The sequence below is a fragment of the Anomaloglossus baeobatrachus genome, chromosome 6 (assembly GCF_048569485.1).
Source record: "Anomaloglossus baeobatrachus isolate aAnoBae1 chromosome 6, aAnoBae1.hap1, whole genome shotgun sequence".
In the NCBI taxonomy this organism is placed as follows: Eukaryota; Metazoa; Chordata; class Amphibia; order Anura; family Aromobatidae; genus Anomaloglossus; species Anomaloglossus baeobatrachus.
Window position 1 is genome coordinate 321,275,840 of NC_134358.1, and position 17,302 is coordinate 321,293,141.

At 44.9% G+C, this 17,302-nt stretch overlaps 1 protein-coding gene across 1 annotated transcript in view; it reads left to right on the plus strand.

Moving 5' to 3' along the window:
- The window catches only part of LOC142243911 (band 4.1-like protein 4B), a 321,122-nt gene that overhangs the window by 137,111 nt on the left and 166,709 nt on the right, over positions 1–17,302 (plus strand). Inside the window, exon 4 of the mRNA XM_075316107.1 lies at positions 8,614–8,721. Within this exon, the coding sequence (XP_075172222.1) occupies positions 8,614–8,721 (108 nt within the window). The remainder of the gene's footprint in view (positions 1–8,613; positions 8,722–17,302) is intronic.

Below are 17,302 nucleotides of genomic sequence, written 5' to 3' on the forward strand. Positions count from 1 at the left end.
TGACCCCAACGACATCTAGTTACCGATGTCTTTGCGTGTAAAGCCACCTTTAGTTCCTGTGAAACATGTAAAAGGTTAATAAACTTCTTGGGTGTGGTTTTGAGCATTTTGAGCGGTGCAGTGTTTAGAATAGTGACATTTTTGGGCATTTTCTGTCACCTAGGCCTCTCAAAGTCAGTTCAAATGTGATGTGGTATCTAAAAAAAATGATTTTGTAAATTTTGTTGGAATACTTAGAAATTGCTGATAATCTTTGAACCCTTCTACCTTCCTAACAAGAATTGTGTTTCAAAAATTGCACTTATGTAAAGTAGACATATGTAAAATATTAATTATTTACTATTTTGTGTAACATAAATACCTAAAAATGAAAAGTTTGAAAATTGAAACATTTCTTATATTTTCACAAATAAATGCAAAAAATATTGTCATAAATTTACCTCTATCATGAAGCACAATATGTCGCAAAAAAACTTTCTCAGAATCATCGGGATCCGTTGAAGCATTCCAACAATTATAACCTGTCAAAGTGACACTGGTAAGAATTGTACAAAATGGCCTGGTCATGAAAGTGAAAACCATGATCTGCGGTAAAGGGTTTACTTATTGACTACAAAACTGCCAAAGGAGATGCAGGCAGTGCGAGGCCTAGCTAAAATGAGCAGGAGGAATGGCAAAACAGGCAGCAATAGATGTACAAAAGAACATTTTGAAAACACTCAATTGCTGACTCCAATACCTGGCAAGCATATGCATACAGTATGTATGAAGTTTTTTGAGGTAGGCCTTTAAAAATGATCTAAAGGTCTATTATGCTATCATATACAATTTTGGAAACGTTATAGCGAGGTTGGTATCATGATCCTGTTGATATAGTGAATGAGGAGGAAGAGGAGTACAACATTGGAGGGGGGGGGTGAAGCTGTGCATGGGAATATACTGCAATAAAAGGAACATTTTAATTGACTTTAGGTCGGGCTGCTGTAAGCCGGTGGGGTTGAAAACTCTGGGCTAATCCACACTTTGTTAATTTTGATAAGAATCAGCCTGTCAGTATACTCAATAGTTGTATGGCACAATGGAATCACGGAGGAATGTGCTACGGTCAGCTATGTAATGCATCAATATCTGCCCAAACTTTTCCCTCCTTATCAGAGTATCCTACACAGCAGATCCTGGGCGATGAGGTTGTGTAATGAAACTGTCCCAGACTTTCGACAGTGTTATCCTGGCTCTGTTTTTCCTATTGTGTGTCTCCCTCCTCTCTACGCCTTGGTTGTGCAACTGCCGCCAGCATTGCCAGATGGAATTTTTTTAACTAATTCTGCAACTATGGCCTTTTGGTATTGCACCATTTTAGTAGCCTTCTCAACTGAAAGAGTGAGAAATGTAAAGTTCTCTGGGCTGCGCCATCATTCAGAGGAGATCAGCATTTGTGCTGTACAGAGCTGTGCATCAGTATGACTCTGTACAGCACAAGCAATTGGACAGTGCCAGCTTCAATTTCCTAGTAAAACTAATAAAAAGTAAAAACGTTTTAAAAAAATATGTAAAACATAAAAAACAACAAAAGTTGAAATCACCCCTCTTTTGCCCCATTGAAATTAAAACAATAATAATAATAATAATAATAATAATAAAATACAGATCTTTGCTATTGCCACTTTTAGAAATGCTCGATCTATCAAAATATGAAATTAATCCGATCAGTAAACTGCGTTGCTGAAAAAAAATTAAAAAACACCAAAGTTACGTTTTTTTGGTCACCACAACATTGCACTAACAGGCACACACATTGCATGCACACACACACACACACACATACACACACACACACTCACACACACACTCACACAAACTCACACACACATTACATCTACAATAAAATGGTATAATTAAAACGTCAGCTTGGGACACAAAAAAATATGCCCTCCCTTAGCCCTAGATCACGAAAAATTAGAACGTTTCACGCCTTGAAAATGGCAACAAATGCACAATTTTTGGGGGGACAAATTTCAGATTTTTTTTCATTATTTAAATAGTAAAAAAAAACTATACAATCTTTTATATCTGATGAATAATGAAAATATTCCATATAATGCCACTATAATAAATTCATATAGGTAATAAAAAAACAATAAGAACTCTCAAAGATTCAAATAAAAAGGGATAGTCACAGATTTATAATATAAAATATACATTTTTATTAATTTTAAACTTTAAAAATATCATGTACAGAATAAATATAAAAAGTAAATGCTGGACCGGATCAATTTCCCAAATGTTATCCACTGATTATTAGGTTTTATAAAGTGCCTAGTGCAGTGGCCATATTCTAGTAGTAAAAGTTGTGTATGACCTAGATATTTATACCGATAAAGGTAATCCCCAGGCTTAAAAAAAATGGCAAAAAAGTATAAATAAATCCAAAGTGTATAAATAATTATCGGGGCACTATACCTTAAGATGGTCACAAGTCCTATATACCGCTGAACCCCAGCACTATACAGGACTCATGACCATCTTAAGGTATAGTGCCCCGATAATGATTTATACACTTTGGATTTATTTATACCTTTTTGGCATTTTTTAAGCCTGGGGATTACCTTTACCAGTATAAATATCTAGATTATATACAACTTTTACTACTAGAATATGGTCACTGCACTAGGCACTTTATAAAACCTGATAATCCGCTGCTAACATTTGGGAAATTGATCCGGTCCAGCATTTACTTTTTATATTTATTCTGTACATGATATTTTTAATGTTAAAAATTAATAAAAAAATATATTTTATATTAGAAATCTGTCACTATCCCCTTTTATTTGAATCTTTGAGGGTTCTTATTGTTTTTTTTTTACCTATATAATGTTTTATATCTATGAATTCATACTGACCTGGAGAATCATACTTCCAGGTCAGTTTTATCATGTAGTGAACATGGTAAACAAAAAACAAAAAAACATGGATTTTTTTTCTCCATTTTCCAGTACACTTTATGGTAAAATGGGCATTACTGGGCATGAGAAATTCCATGGCTGCCGCACACCACAAGTGACCTATGGAGCCTTGTTTTCAGAACATTCACAGAACGAGGCTCTGTGGGATTTGATGGGTGCTGTGTGACATTACACCATTAGATTACATTAGAACTTCAAATATTTATTTTTAATTAACAAATTGGGGAACAAGGAAGGGGAGTCTTTATTCAAATAAAATATTTTTTTCCTATGTGTGTGTTTTAACTGTACACTTACTGGGTTAGTAATGGGGTTGTCTAATAGAAGCATATCCATTACTAACCCCTGGGCTTGATGCCACTGTCACGTCAACCCAAAAAGAATTACCACGATTGCTTCCGCACTCGGGCAATTGGGAAGAGGCCGACAAAGCACTAGAATTGATGCATCTAATGAATGCTCCACTTTCTGGCCTTCTGCAGGCTGCGATTTTTAGGCTGGGAAGGGCCAAATAACCATGAGCCTTCCCAGTCTGATAATACCAACCCCAAACTGTCTGCTTTACCTTGGCTAGCTATCAAAAATAGGGGGGACTCCATGCCATTTTTTTTTGTTAATTATTTAAATAAATAATTAAAAAAAAAAGAAAGGATTCCCTTTATTTTGATAACCAGCCAAGGTAAAGGAGACAGATGGGGGCTGCAGCCTTCATTTGAGCTTCCCACAAGTACCAAGAAGACAGCAACAAGAGTCTTTTTTAAGTCCATGACTGCCAAGGTATCCCATCGGTGCCCTGCAAACACATCACAGGCACTAATGAAAGTCATTGCACTTGAGCACCAGAGACTATTCCATTTTGAATACCACTGACAAAGATTGGCAGTATTTAACAGGTTAACAGCAGCCATCTAAGCTCAGCTCTTATCGCAGCTGTTACACACACATGTCAGCTATGTAACGCAGCTAGCATGAGACATATGAGGAGAGAATTTGGATCCTGAAATCTCACCACATGTGGTCACCCCCGCAATCACATACATGTATGGAATTAATAGAGTTGAGCAAATATTTGGGTTTAAATTATTTGAGCCAAATAATTTCTATTATTCATGTATTCGTACCAAATATGAACTCAATGCAAGTCAATGGGATACTCTAATAATTTTCTGGAGGACCTTGGAAGTGGGTCTGGGAGTGCTGTAAAAATTCTCTAATGGATGAAAAAGTGTTGAAACTGAATGGGAACAGCATGGAGAAGATGCCTGGTTGCATTTCTGACTCACATTTTGGTTTCTGGGAATATTGTTGTCAGAGTTTTCTGGGGATTAAATCAGGAATATTACACCTATTGAGATTCTCGAAGCTGTCACACTGCTTCCTGGTCCGATCATTAGATCTCATACATATTCACTACTTCCTCTGCTCACCTTCTGTGGCAGCATCTGTTATTGGCTGTATTCAGACTGTCAACGAACCGGCATCTGTGATTGTTTGCACTCACAGTAGTTGTCTGGGGCAAGGCATGGAGTGTAAAAAGAAATTAATAATTAGAAAAAATGACATGGTGACCGCTGTAGATTGATACCTAGCATAGATTAAGTAGATGGCTACAGGCTGCAGCCCCCAACTGTGTGGGTTATCTTGGGTGTGTATTAAAATATGAGGGACCCCAGGCAGCTTTTTTTAAAAATTATTTAAAAAAATATTTTAAAAAAAGGCATGCAATCACCCCAAATTTTGATACCCAGCCAAGATAAAGCAGACAGCTGGGGGTGGTATTCTCAGTCTGGGGAGGCTCATGGTTATTGGGACTCCCCAGCCTAAAAATAGCAGCTCGCAGAACCCCAAAACTGTCACATCAATTAGATGCAACAATTCCAGCGCTTTACTCGGCTCATCCCGATTGCCCTGGTGTGGTGGTAATTCCGATAATATAAGGGGTGAATGACAGCTGTGATTTTTTTGAAATATCACAGCTGTCATCAAGCTGTTATCAATCTATTAGATTTCTATTAATAAACTTGTAAGCAAAAAGAAATAAACACAAACACAAAAAAATCCTTAATTTTAAAATGAAAAAAAACAACAACAAGCAAACACCTTCTTTCACCGATTCATTAACCCCCAAAACACTCCCACAGGTCCGACATAATCCACACGAGGTCCCATGATGATCCTGGCTTTGCTACATCTGAGGTTGCAGTGCGTGGTCACATTAGAAAATGTGAGCGCTCACTGCGGCATCAGGAACACACTGACTGAGCCACAGCTGTGAGCAGTGATGTCACTAAGTTGACCTGCTATCACAGCTAGCAGTGCCCATGGTACCACAGCTGTGACAGTAGATGAAATGATCTGAGGTGAACTCATTGAACTCAGTGAGTTCACCTCAGGTAAAGTCATTGAACTCAATATCGAATTACCAGATTAGTCAATGTGGGCAAATTAAGTATTTGGTTGCAGACATTTCTGTACAAAATCTGCATCTCCTGGCAAAAAAACACACTAAAACTGTGTGCATTTTTTATGCTGTTTTGGTGCATTTTTCTGCCAAGATATGCAAACTTGCTGCAACAATGTCTGCAACCAAATACTCAATGTTCACTCATTGCCTAATCTGGTAATTCAGCACTGAGTTCAATGACTTTCAATGACCCCAGCGGTGACCACAAGTGAACTGAGCTGAGGTGAACGCAATAAACTCAGTGACCTCACTTCTGGTGAACTCATTGACCTCCGTGACCTCACCTCAGGTGATGTCATGGAACTCAATGCCAGATTACCAGATTAGACAATGTGTGCACACTGAGTATTTGGTTGCAGACATTTCTGCACCAAACTGCATCTCCTGGTTGAAAAACACACCAAAATCACATAAAAAAAACCTCATGTGGTTTCAGTGCATTTTTTACCAGGAGATGTAGATTTCGTGCAGAAATGTCTGCACCCAAAAAATCAATGTGCACACATTTCCTAATAAGGTAATTTGACATTAAGTTCAATGACTTCACTTGAGGTCACTGCTTAGTACACAACAGCAACAGTACACCTGCTGTGACCTCAGGTGAACTGACCTGAGATGAATTTATTGAACTCAGTGACCTGATCTCAGGTGAAGTCATTAAACACAATGCCAGATTACAGGATTACACCATGTGCACACATTTATTATTTGGTTGCAAACATGTCTGCACCAAATTTGGATCTCCTGGCAAAAAACACACCAAAATCACATCAAAAATGCATTCGGTTTTTGTGCTTTTTTTTCCCAAGAGATGCAGATTTGATGCAGAAATGTCTGCAACCAAATACTCAATGTGTGGACATAGTTTAATACTGCTGTCAGGTCATCAAAGTTCATACTTAGGATTCCCCGCTGCCCTCAGTGAAAGTGGAACATACTGCTGGATTGCCATGCGGCCATGTCTCACAATTTGACAGTCCGGCAATCTGACAGCTGGTTCCACTTTCATTAAGATCAGTGTGTTCAACTCCCACTGAGTGTGAACTCTGGAGACCTGACTGCCAGACTACCGAAATGCTGTGCAACCATATTCCACAATCTGGCAGTGCAGCAATCCAGTGAGCTGATTGACACCACTGCTTCTCACAGTCGGGTCCCCTGCTGCCCTCAGTGTGTCCCAGGAGCTGCAGTGCATGGTTACATTTTCCATCACTGCAGCTTCTGGTTGTAGCAGAGCCAGGCTCATCATTGGACCCTGTGTGGATTACGTCGGACCTGCGGGGTTGTTTTTGGGGTTAATAAATTGGTGAAAGAGGGTGTGATTTTTTTTATTTAAAATAAAGGATTTTTGTGTGCTTGTGTTTATTTCTTTTGACTTGCAGGGTTAGTAAGCGGAGTCTAATAGACCCCTCCCCATTACTAACCTCAGACTTCATGACAGCTGTGATTTTTTGACAAATCCTTTTATAACTCCTTATATTATCTTGATTGCCATCAATCCAGGACAATCAGGTGTCACGTCTCCACCGGAGTCGACTTCTGCTTCAATCACCAGACGCCGCTGCGTCACCACTGTGGGCGGCGCTCGGGATGGGGGAGCAGTCAGTGGCTCTGCTGGGTGCAGGCTCCGCTCATCTATTAGGCTGGGTTTCACTAGGACCTGCAGTACCACTGGTTGACTGTGGTGGTGTCTGCCTTCCGCCTGAGTAGCTACCTTTCAGCTGGGGCCCATGGGAAGGCACCACACCCCTCTTATGCTTTCTCCCTTCTGCTGGCAGGTGCTATAGTCCTGTAAATCCCTGCTTTTCTCTGGTGCCTTGCTGTTTGTTTGCATTCCCATATATATTGACCATAGCTTGATTACCTTACCACTCTTCTACCTGCCGTTCCTGTACTTTACTGTTAGCTCCGGTTTTGACCCTTAGCTTGTTTACCCGACCACTCTTCTGCCTGCCGTTTCTGTACTTCACTGCTTGTTCTGGTTTTGACCCTTAACTTGATATCTGACCACTCTCCCACCTGACAATTTTTGTCCCTGTTTTACCTTCTGGATTTGACCCTGCCTAGTTGCTGCTCTTCTCAGGACTGCAATCTTCCGCAGGCAGCTATCACCTGGTTCCTGTTGTAATTCCAAATCCCTGTATAGGGGTTAAAGGATTGTGGGGTCCAGGTTCCTGCATTGTGGGCGGTTGCCTCTATTTACCTGTTTCACCGATCCTGAGTACCTGGCTCCAGGCAGGTGTCACATCAGGATGAGCAGTGTAAAGCACCAGAATTGTCACATCTAAAGGATGCAACAATTGTGAGACAGCTGTGGGCTGCTATATTTAGGCTGGGGGGATCCTAATAACCATGGGTCTCTCCAGCCTGAGAATACCAGCCTCCAGCTGCTTTTTCTTGGCTGGGTGTCAAAATTGGGGGGACCGCATGGCGTTTTTTAAAAATTATTTAAAAAAAGCTGCATTTAACCCCTTGTATTTTGATACACAGCCTGTAGCCATCGGGTTTATCTGTGCTGGGTATCAATATAGGGGGGACCCTATGTAATTTTTATCAACTATTTATTTTTACACACCACCAATCACAGACACCAGTAGAGAGGGTGGGTGGGGAAAGCAGGAATTCAACCAATCACAGATGCCAGCACAGTGGGTGGGCGGGGGAAGCAGTGCATATTCATAACAGTTAATGAGTGGACCATCAAGTAGTGTGACAGGGAAATTTGGTGCGTAAATTCTCCGGCTTTAATAACTGGAAGTATTTTTTATTCACTACGTCTCCCAATCACAGTAATGGCAGTAGCAAAGGTAGCTATGGCATTACTGTAATTAGCAAGCAATTCAAGCATGTTTAGTGGCTGAAAATCAGGCCCCAAACATGCTCGGAGGGGTCTCAAAACTCACGAGGTGAAGAGCAAAATACTCGATAAGTAACAGATATTGTAAATATTATAATATTTGTGCGAGTAACGAATAATGGCAAGTATATTTGCTAATCATTAGTAACTGTTAATGTTAACTGTTAATGAGTTAAAGGAATTGTTAAGCATGTTTAAAAAATGTAATCCTGATGTTTGCTACTTTAATATTTTTTTATATATACAGTATATATATATATATATATATATATATATATATATATATCTTAAAAAAACCTTTTTAAATAGCCACATTTTTTTCTGTATAGAAGTCCAGCGTCTTTGCGTACCGAGAGCACACAATCCACAGGATCATCTTCAAGCAAGCAAGAAGTTAGACCACCAAGATTAAAGAAGCTGACACGTCAATTCAGTTTGTGAGTTTCTTATTTTTATTTGTTGGAGTATAAAATGTTTTTATAGAGCGCATCAGTCTTTCTTGAATCAATATAATCAGTATATGTACAAAGTTATGTCAATCTTTTGCATAATAAATATGAAAATCACATAAATTTATTTGTGTACCAGTCCAGACCAAGAACAAACAGTATCATCTATGTATGCCACTATCTCAGTATCTTACTGAGGTGGTGGCAAGGGCGTAACGATTGTGGTCGCAGAGGTCATGATCTCCCTGGGCCTGGGGGTACAGGGGCCGGCCGACCCCAGCACCTACTTCAACTGTAAAAAAGTACCACTACCTACAAATGCGTTTCACTGTGTAATTTGGAGCTGACATGTAAAAGTGCCAGAAGACATTTTTAGCTTGTTCATTAACAAATTTTCAGCAGGCACTACACTGTGCAGGATTATTAGGCAAATGAGTATTTTGCCCACATTATAATTTTTATACATGTTGTCCTACTCCAAGCTGTATAGGATTGAGAGCCAACTACCTATTAAGTAAATCAGGTGATGTTCATCTCTGTAATGAGGAGGGGTGTGGTATAATGAAATCAACACCCTATATAAGGTATGCTGAAATTATTAGGCAACTTCCTTTCCTTTGCCATAATGGGTCAGAAGAGAGATTTGACGGGCTCTGAAAAGTCCAAAATTGTGAGAAGTCTTGCAGAGGGATGCAGCAGTCTTGAAATTGCCAAACTTTTCAAGCATGATCACTGAACAATCAAGCGTTTCATGGCAAATAGCCAACAGGGTCGCAAGAAGCGTGTTGGACAAAAAAGGCACAAAATAACTGCCCATGAATTGAGGAAAATCAAGCGTGAAGCTGCCAAGATGTCATTTGCCACCAGTTTGCCCATATTTCAGAGCTGCAACATTACTGGAGTATCAAAAAGCACAAGGTGTGCCATAGAAATATCTTAAGACTGATTTTTCAAAGGTTTTATGGACTGATAAAATGAGAGTGACTCCTGATGGGCCAGATGGATGGGCCAGAGGCTGGATCAGTTAAGGGCAGAGAGCTCCACTCCGACTCAGATGCCAGCAAGGTGGAGGTGGGGTACTGGTATGGGCTGGAATCATCAAACATGAACTTGTGGGACCTTTTCGGGTTGAGGATGGAGTGAAGCTCAACTCCCAGACTTACTGCCACTTTCTGAAAGACAACTTCTTCAAACAGTGGTACAGGAAGAAGTCAGTATTGTTAAAAAAAAACATGATTTTCATGCAGGATAATGCTCCATCACATGCACCCAACTACCCCACAGAGTGGCTAGCCAGTAAAAGTGTAAAAGATGAAAAAATAATGACATGGCCCCCTTGTTCACTTCATCTGAACCCCATAGAGAACCTGTGGTCCCTCATAAAATGTAAGATCTACAGAGAGAGAAAACAGTAAATCTCTCAGAACAGTGCACGCAATGTTGATCGTAAACAGATCAAGCAACTGACAGAATCTATGGATGGTAGGCTGTTGAGGGTCATCATAAAGAAAGGTGGCTATATTGGTCACTAATTTTTGGGGGTTTTGTTTTTGCATGTCAGAAATGTTTATTTCTAAATTTTGTGCAGTTATATTGGTTTACCTGGTGAAAATAAACAAGTGAGATGGGAATATATTTGGTTTTTATTAAGTTGCCTAATAATTCTGCATAGTAATAGTTACCTGCACAAATAGATATCCTCCTAAAATAGCCAAATCTAAAAAAAAAACACTCCAACTTCCAAAACTATTAAGCTTTGATATTTATGAATCTTTTGGGTTGATTGAGAACATAATTGTTGATCAATAATACAAAAAATCGTCTAAAATACAACTTGCCTAATAATTCTGCACACGGTGTAATTATTTTCAATACCTATAAATGTTTTTCACTGCGGAATTTTGAGTGTGACGCCCTGGCAAAACCAGGTTGTCACAGAGACTGCACAAATCTTCCAGGTGCAGGCCTCTATCCTCCTTGGCCTTACCAACACAACCCCACACACAGGTACATACAACAGCCACAAAGCCTAGTCATCCCCCCAGGACAATAGGAACACACCAGTGGACGGGGCCAGGCAGCTGGTGACGCCCACTTATGGGTCCTGAGGTGTCAGGGGAGGAAACACAGCAGACAAGCTGAAATAGAGGAAGTGATAGGAGTGAAGTGGTTGTCGGAGGTTGTAGCTCCCGGACTACTGGACTTCCTGAGCTGACTAGGTGGCAGACGGAAGAGCAGGGCCACAGGCGACGGAGATCCGGTCACGGGAGACCTTAAGTGGACCGGGGCAGGGTTGTAGCTCGCCGGTGCCAACAGCGGGAATCCGGTTCGGAGGCCATGCACAGTCTGGGTACCTGGACCCCAGGGCGAGGACAGCTGCAAGCACCTTGTCGATTAGCCAGCAGGGGACAAGATTCCAGATCTTGTCCCACGAGTGAGCCCAGATAGAGCGAGACGGAAGCCCAATGCGGGGGATAGGGCGTCTGCAAGTGCCTGCAAAAATCCCAAGGGTCAGATCTCGCGGGAAACAGCTCCCACAGCAAAGACACCGGGAGGGGACTTTTCCCGTTTCATGCAGACTACTCAACATACAAGACAGAAACACAAAAGTGCAGGAGGAAGGGCCCCTGTCCTGTCAACCGGTGTGTGGGACCCGAGCACACCCCTCCGGAGGCTACCGGTATCTGGCATTTGGTTTACTACTTGGACTTTGTGTGGTTTATTCAACAACAGTGAGTACACTGGTGTCATCCAGTCCAGCCTACAGACGGCGCCCCAGCACTGCACTCTACCTACACCTGGGCCTTGGGACAACACCTCCCCTACCCGTGGAGGGGATACCATCCTGCTGCCCCACTCCATCAGCCCCGGGCGCCCCATAAAAAGGCAGCGGCGGTGTCACCAACCATCGGGTGCAAGAGCCCCAGATCCGGCTGCCACTCAAGCCACAGCCACGATCCCGGATCCAAGCATCTCGAGTAGCTCCCCACTGGCCGTGGCCGGAGCCCCCGCATGTGACATGAGCATTCAATTAAAATTGCCAAGAACAACTTTTTAGCTAGTTGCCTAGAAAATTTACAGCAGCCCAGTCACATCTAACTAGCAATACCTATAAATGAATATATGTAATTTTGAGCAGGCAATTAAAATTGGCAAGAACCCCTTTTTACATACTTCCCTAGCAACATTTTACGCCACGTATGGCTAATAGCAATACCCATAAATGTATTTGCATAATTTTGAGCAGGCAATTAAATTTGGCAGGAACCACTTTTTACATACTTTCCTAGTAACTTTTTAGGCCACGCACTGTTAACTAACAATACCTATAAATATGTTTGTGTAATTTTCAGCAGGCAATCAAAATTGGCAAGAATCTCTTTTCAGATACTTCCCAGGCCACGCACGGCTAACTAGCACTACCTATAAATGTGTTTACATAATTTTGTAGCAGGCAATTAAAATTGGCAAGAAAAGTTTTTTTACATACTTCTCTAGCAACTTTTCAGGCCACGCACGGCTAAGGCTGCTTTCACACCTCCGGTTTTTGCTGAGCGGCACAACACAGCGCTTTGCAGAAAAAACGCAACCGTTTTTTTTTGTCGCCGGTTGCGTTTTTTCCGCATAGACTTGCATTAGCGCCGTATTGTGCCGCATGGCCTTGCGTTGCATCCAGTTTTTGCCGGATGCAGCATATTTAGCCCCTGCGGCGGCCGGATGGAATGTTGCCTGGCATGTTTTTTTGTGTGACGAAAAACCGCATCCGGCGTGATGCGGCGCAATTTACGATGCAAGCCTATGGACGCCGGATGCGCATGCTCAGTATCAAGCCGCAAAAAAAGTAAAAAAACAGACGGGCTGCATGGAAAAACGTATGCAACGGATCCGTTCTTTTCGCCGCTTCCGTTGCATATGTTTTTGAGCCGGATTGAGCCGCAGTACAAAAAACGGATGTGTGAAAGCAGCCTAACTAGCATTACCAACAAATGTGTTTACATAATTTTCAGCAGGCAATTAAAATTGGCAAGAACAACTTTTCAGATACTTCCCTAGCAACTTTTCAGGCCACGCATGGCTAACTAGCACTACTTATAAATGTGTTTGTGTAATTTTCAGAAGGCATTTAAAATTGGCAAGAAACACTTTTTACATACTTCCCTAGCAACTTTTTAGATCAGGCCCTGCTAACTTGCAATACCTATAAATGTGTTTGCATACTTATGAGCAGGCAGTAATACGTAGCAATAGCTATTTACTTGTTTCACTGGCAACTCTTTAGCAGGCACTACAAGTACCAATCCCTATTTCTATCATGAAATGTGCCGATTTATGGTGCACACACACACACACACACACACACACACACATCTTTCCTTACACTGCATGTCCCTATTCTAAACTATCGCTCTCCTATCTCAACTACCTAACATTAAACCCCTAGCTAAGCTAATTGTCTAGCAGCACCAGTGGAAGCACCAGCGGTCGCACCTTCCGTAACAAGTAACATTCACAAAATGGCACATACACAAGTTGTCTGCAATTTATATGCACACGGACATGTGACTTAGGCAGCCATTCACAGAAGCCCTTGTGTCTGAACCTTGTCGAGTTTTGCTGCGCCATGATTGGCTGCAGCAACATCCACAAATACAGTTAACAAAAACAATTAAAAAATGGCGCTGCACACCAAAAGTCTTCTCCTGGTCCAGAGTGTCCACCTTCTCCACTGATTTTACACATCCCCACATCAAACAGCATCACAATCCTATACAAACGCAGAAAATGCTATCACAAAATAATTTTTGGAAACGCGGCCAGTGTTCAGGGGCAGAAAATGAAAAAAAAAAAAAATATTACTGACTTTTGGGGAAAGTGCTCAAGGTTACCGAGCCCGAACGAAAAAGCTAAAGCTTGTACCAAATTTGACATTGGTGAACCTTTACAGATTTGCTCATCTCTACTTGAAACAGTTATTAATTGGCCATATACAATACAAGGAGTGTGTGGCGCCCCTGACCTGGTCAGGCACCACTGAGTACTGCACCCATGCTGGGGACAGTACAATACAGGTAATCCAGAAGGCTGACTGGGGTGTGGAACACAGGCGCATAGTGATCAGGTCTCACACATGTACCCATGAGAGGACCCCTGGGGATCCCAGGAGGGGGCAAAGCCTTGACCTTCACTGGAATAGTGGAGGGGGCCAAAAGCCTCCATCTCCTCTCAGGGGGTGTGGTGGAGAGTCTGGTTGCTAGGTGGCGTAGGCAGGCACAAAGGGAAAAGAGAAGGAGGAGCAAACAGTCGGGAGTCTGCAGCAGAGTGTGGAGGAGTGAGCAGCAGGAAAGTGAAGCTCAGACAGCAGCGGCAGTGAAGGTCCCAGAAGTGAGTCAGTTAGAGCAGAACTCCATAGGGCTCAGTGAGGAGCAGACCTGTGGGGCTGTTGCTGTCTAACAGCGCCCGCGCAGTGGCTACAGACGGGGGAGAACGGTCAACTAGGAGTGCTGCCTGAAAGCCAGCTTCAGCTAGAGAGTGCACGGAGTGGGAAGTAAGGAGACTGCTAGAGAGCACCAGGCCCAACCGGGCGGCAGATCCCGAAGCGAAGATAGATCCAGCTTTCTTCTGCTAAACCTGCCGGTGTGGGGCTCTTAAAGCCCACACCACAACATTACAAAAGCCGCAGCCACGTAACCGCAGTGAGGGCCCATAGGTCATAGGAGGCAAGAGGCTGGAGTGGCCTGGTCCGGGGAACAAGCATACGGCGAACGAAGGGGAGAGAGGCTGCAGCATCTTCCCTGGGTGACCCCCATAGGGACTCAAAGTCGGGGTCACCCCAAACCACCAAGGGCTAAGGAAGGCGAGTCAGTAGTCACCCTCATAAAGTCAGCCTGAAGGATACCTGGTTCCCACCTGGTTCATCTCAGCTACGCCCGGGTTACTCACCCTGCCACCTGAAGTGAGTAAAAACCCTGAAAGACATCCTGCCTGTGTGGTCATTCTGCGACTTGTGGTACTACAAACCTACACAGGGCCCTGGGGCTTGCCTCACTCTCAGGAGGCTACTACATCTAACTGCACACACCATCAGCCCCAGGCGACCCTCAACCTGCAGTGGCGGTCCCTACTGGCCGCAATACTGAGAGTGGCGTCACGATCAAACAAGAAGATTTCCTACCAGTGACGGAGATCCAGCAACGTGGAGTCCCTGAAGGTAATGCACCGACACCGACACAACACCTGCGGGGCTTCACATCTGGCGTCACGAACAGGATAAGGACTAGACCTGTTCAGACAGGTGACCATGTGCCTAGGCGGTCCGCTTGAAAAATTGGAAGCGCCGCCATATTGCCACCATGAAAAGCGCGCTGAAGAACAACAGCAGCCCGCGCTGGAAGAAGTTACCGCCCACGAAGAGGCGTGGCTACCCAGAGATCCCCTGCAGAGTTCTGACCTTGCCAGCTATGAGAGTGGAAACGTCCAGAGACGGCGGGAAGGAAAGAGAGCCACAAGCCTGCTGCTGGGAGAGGAGCTGCTGAAAGAGGCAGAGCAGAAATTGAGCAGCTTGCTATCAGAGGCAACGGCGAGTCCACAGCTGGAGAGTCGTGCAGAAGAGGGCGCAGAAGAAATGGCGTCTGACCGCAGAAATCCAGAACCGGGCTCCGCTGCCTGGTGGTATCGGGAGCTGGCCCAGTTCTGCGACCGACTGGAGACCCGGGTTGTGGAGCAGATCCGGGAAGAACGAATGGAAATGCTGGAGATGACCGCGGCGGTTCGGGCCTATGAAAGGAGAGCCGCGCGCCGAGTGCCAGACAGGACGGCGATGACGCAGACCCCGATGCTGCCACCGATGGGTGAGTCCAGTATTACCCCTGCCGGCCCGGATGCCCCGACCCCTGCTGCCACGCCCGCGGTCCCTGAAGAGGCGCCCGGCGCGGCGACGCCGATCCAGGCCGCCGCCATACAGGGCGCGGCCCGCCAAGCCCAGGCCGCCGCAGCGATGCCCTGCTCGGCCCGTCAAGCCCCGGCCGCCGCAGCGATGCCCTGCTCGGCCCGCCAAGCCCCGGCCGCCGCAGCGATGCCCTGCTCGGCCCGTCAAGCCCCGGCCGCCGCAGCGATGCCCTGCTCGGCCCGCCAAGCCCCGACCGCCGCAGCGATGCCCTGCTCGGCCCACCAAGACCCGGTCCCTGCAGCGACGCCCAGCCCAGCCTGCACAGATCCCATCGCAGCTGCGACGCCGATCCAGGCCGCCGCCATACAGGGCGCGGCCCGCCAAGACCAGGCCGCCGCCATACAGGGCGCGGCCCGCCAAGACCAGGCCGCCGCCATACAGGGTGCGGCCCGCCAAGACCAGGCCGCCGCCAAACAGGGCGCGGCCCGCCAAGACCAGGCCGCCGCCATGCCGGGCGCGGCCCGCCAAGACCAGGCCGCCGCCATACAGGGCGCGGCCCGCAAAGAGATTGCATCACCATTTACCCCGGCCTGCAAGGCCAGAGCAGACACCGCTCCCCAGTCCAAAGAGGTCCCTGCTAGGAAATCCCTGATAGGTGAAGACTCCGCATACTGGCAGCTGAAGGCTGACCTGGAGGCCAAGTTCCCACAGGAGATGGTGGACCGATACATGCTCCCTCCGCACACCCCTAAGGCAACCCCTGCAGCCGCGCCAGAGAGTCCACCGCCCAGACCAGCTGAAGAAAGCCCATCCCCAGCACTGCCACCAAAGGAGTGCCAAGAAGAACTAAGGGGGAGAGGAGGCCAGGAAGCTGAGGAGCTGACTCCGGAGCCACCAGCAGTGGATCTATACTCAGAACCGGAGATGTTGCCCTATTCCCGCTGGGATGAAGAGGATTTGACACCGTCTGCAGACGAAGATCAGCCCAAAGACCTTACCTGGGAGCCCGCAGGCATGAACCCAGCCCGCAAGACACGGCGCAGCAGAGCAAAGTATCCTCCAACACCACAGTCTCCAGAGCAGAGAGAGGTCACAGCCAGAGACCTGCAGGAGAAAAGGTTCCTAAGAAGGTCCCAAGCCCAGGCTAGAGGACCCCTTTACAGAGGGATAGTAGAGGACTTCAACTTGAAAAGCGGATACGGCTTCATTGTAGTAAAAGGAATAAAAGAGGGCATATTTGTAAATCGAAGGGATGTTCAAGCCCACCTGCCCAGAGGACATTCAGGCAGAAATTTGAAAATTGGGGACTTAGTACAGTTCACCTTGCATCAATGAGAAAGGGGCTACTATGCCTTAGACGTAGCACCATGTCCCAGACAAGAAAGACAAGAAAGACAAGAAAGACAAGAAAGAAAAGACAGAGATACAGAAACAGATGCAGAAAAAGAAGCAGACGAAGACCAAGAAAGGAAAGATAAAGATCCTACAGATGCAACAACCACAGACAAAGATCCTACAGATGAGACAACCACGGACGATGAAGGAGAGCAAGAAAGTCACAGGTGCCAGTGCCCAACGTGCCCACGCCCTGGTGAACAAGAGGAGTAAAGAAATACAGCAAGTTACCAGTTGAAGTTTTGAAAAGTTTTGTTTGCAACGTTTAAGAAATGCGCCCACAAAAAC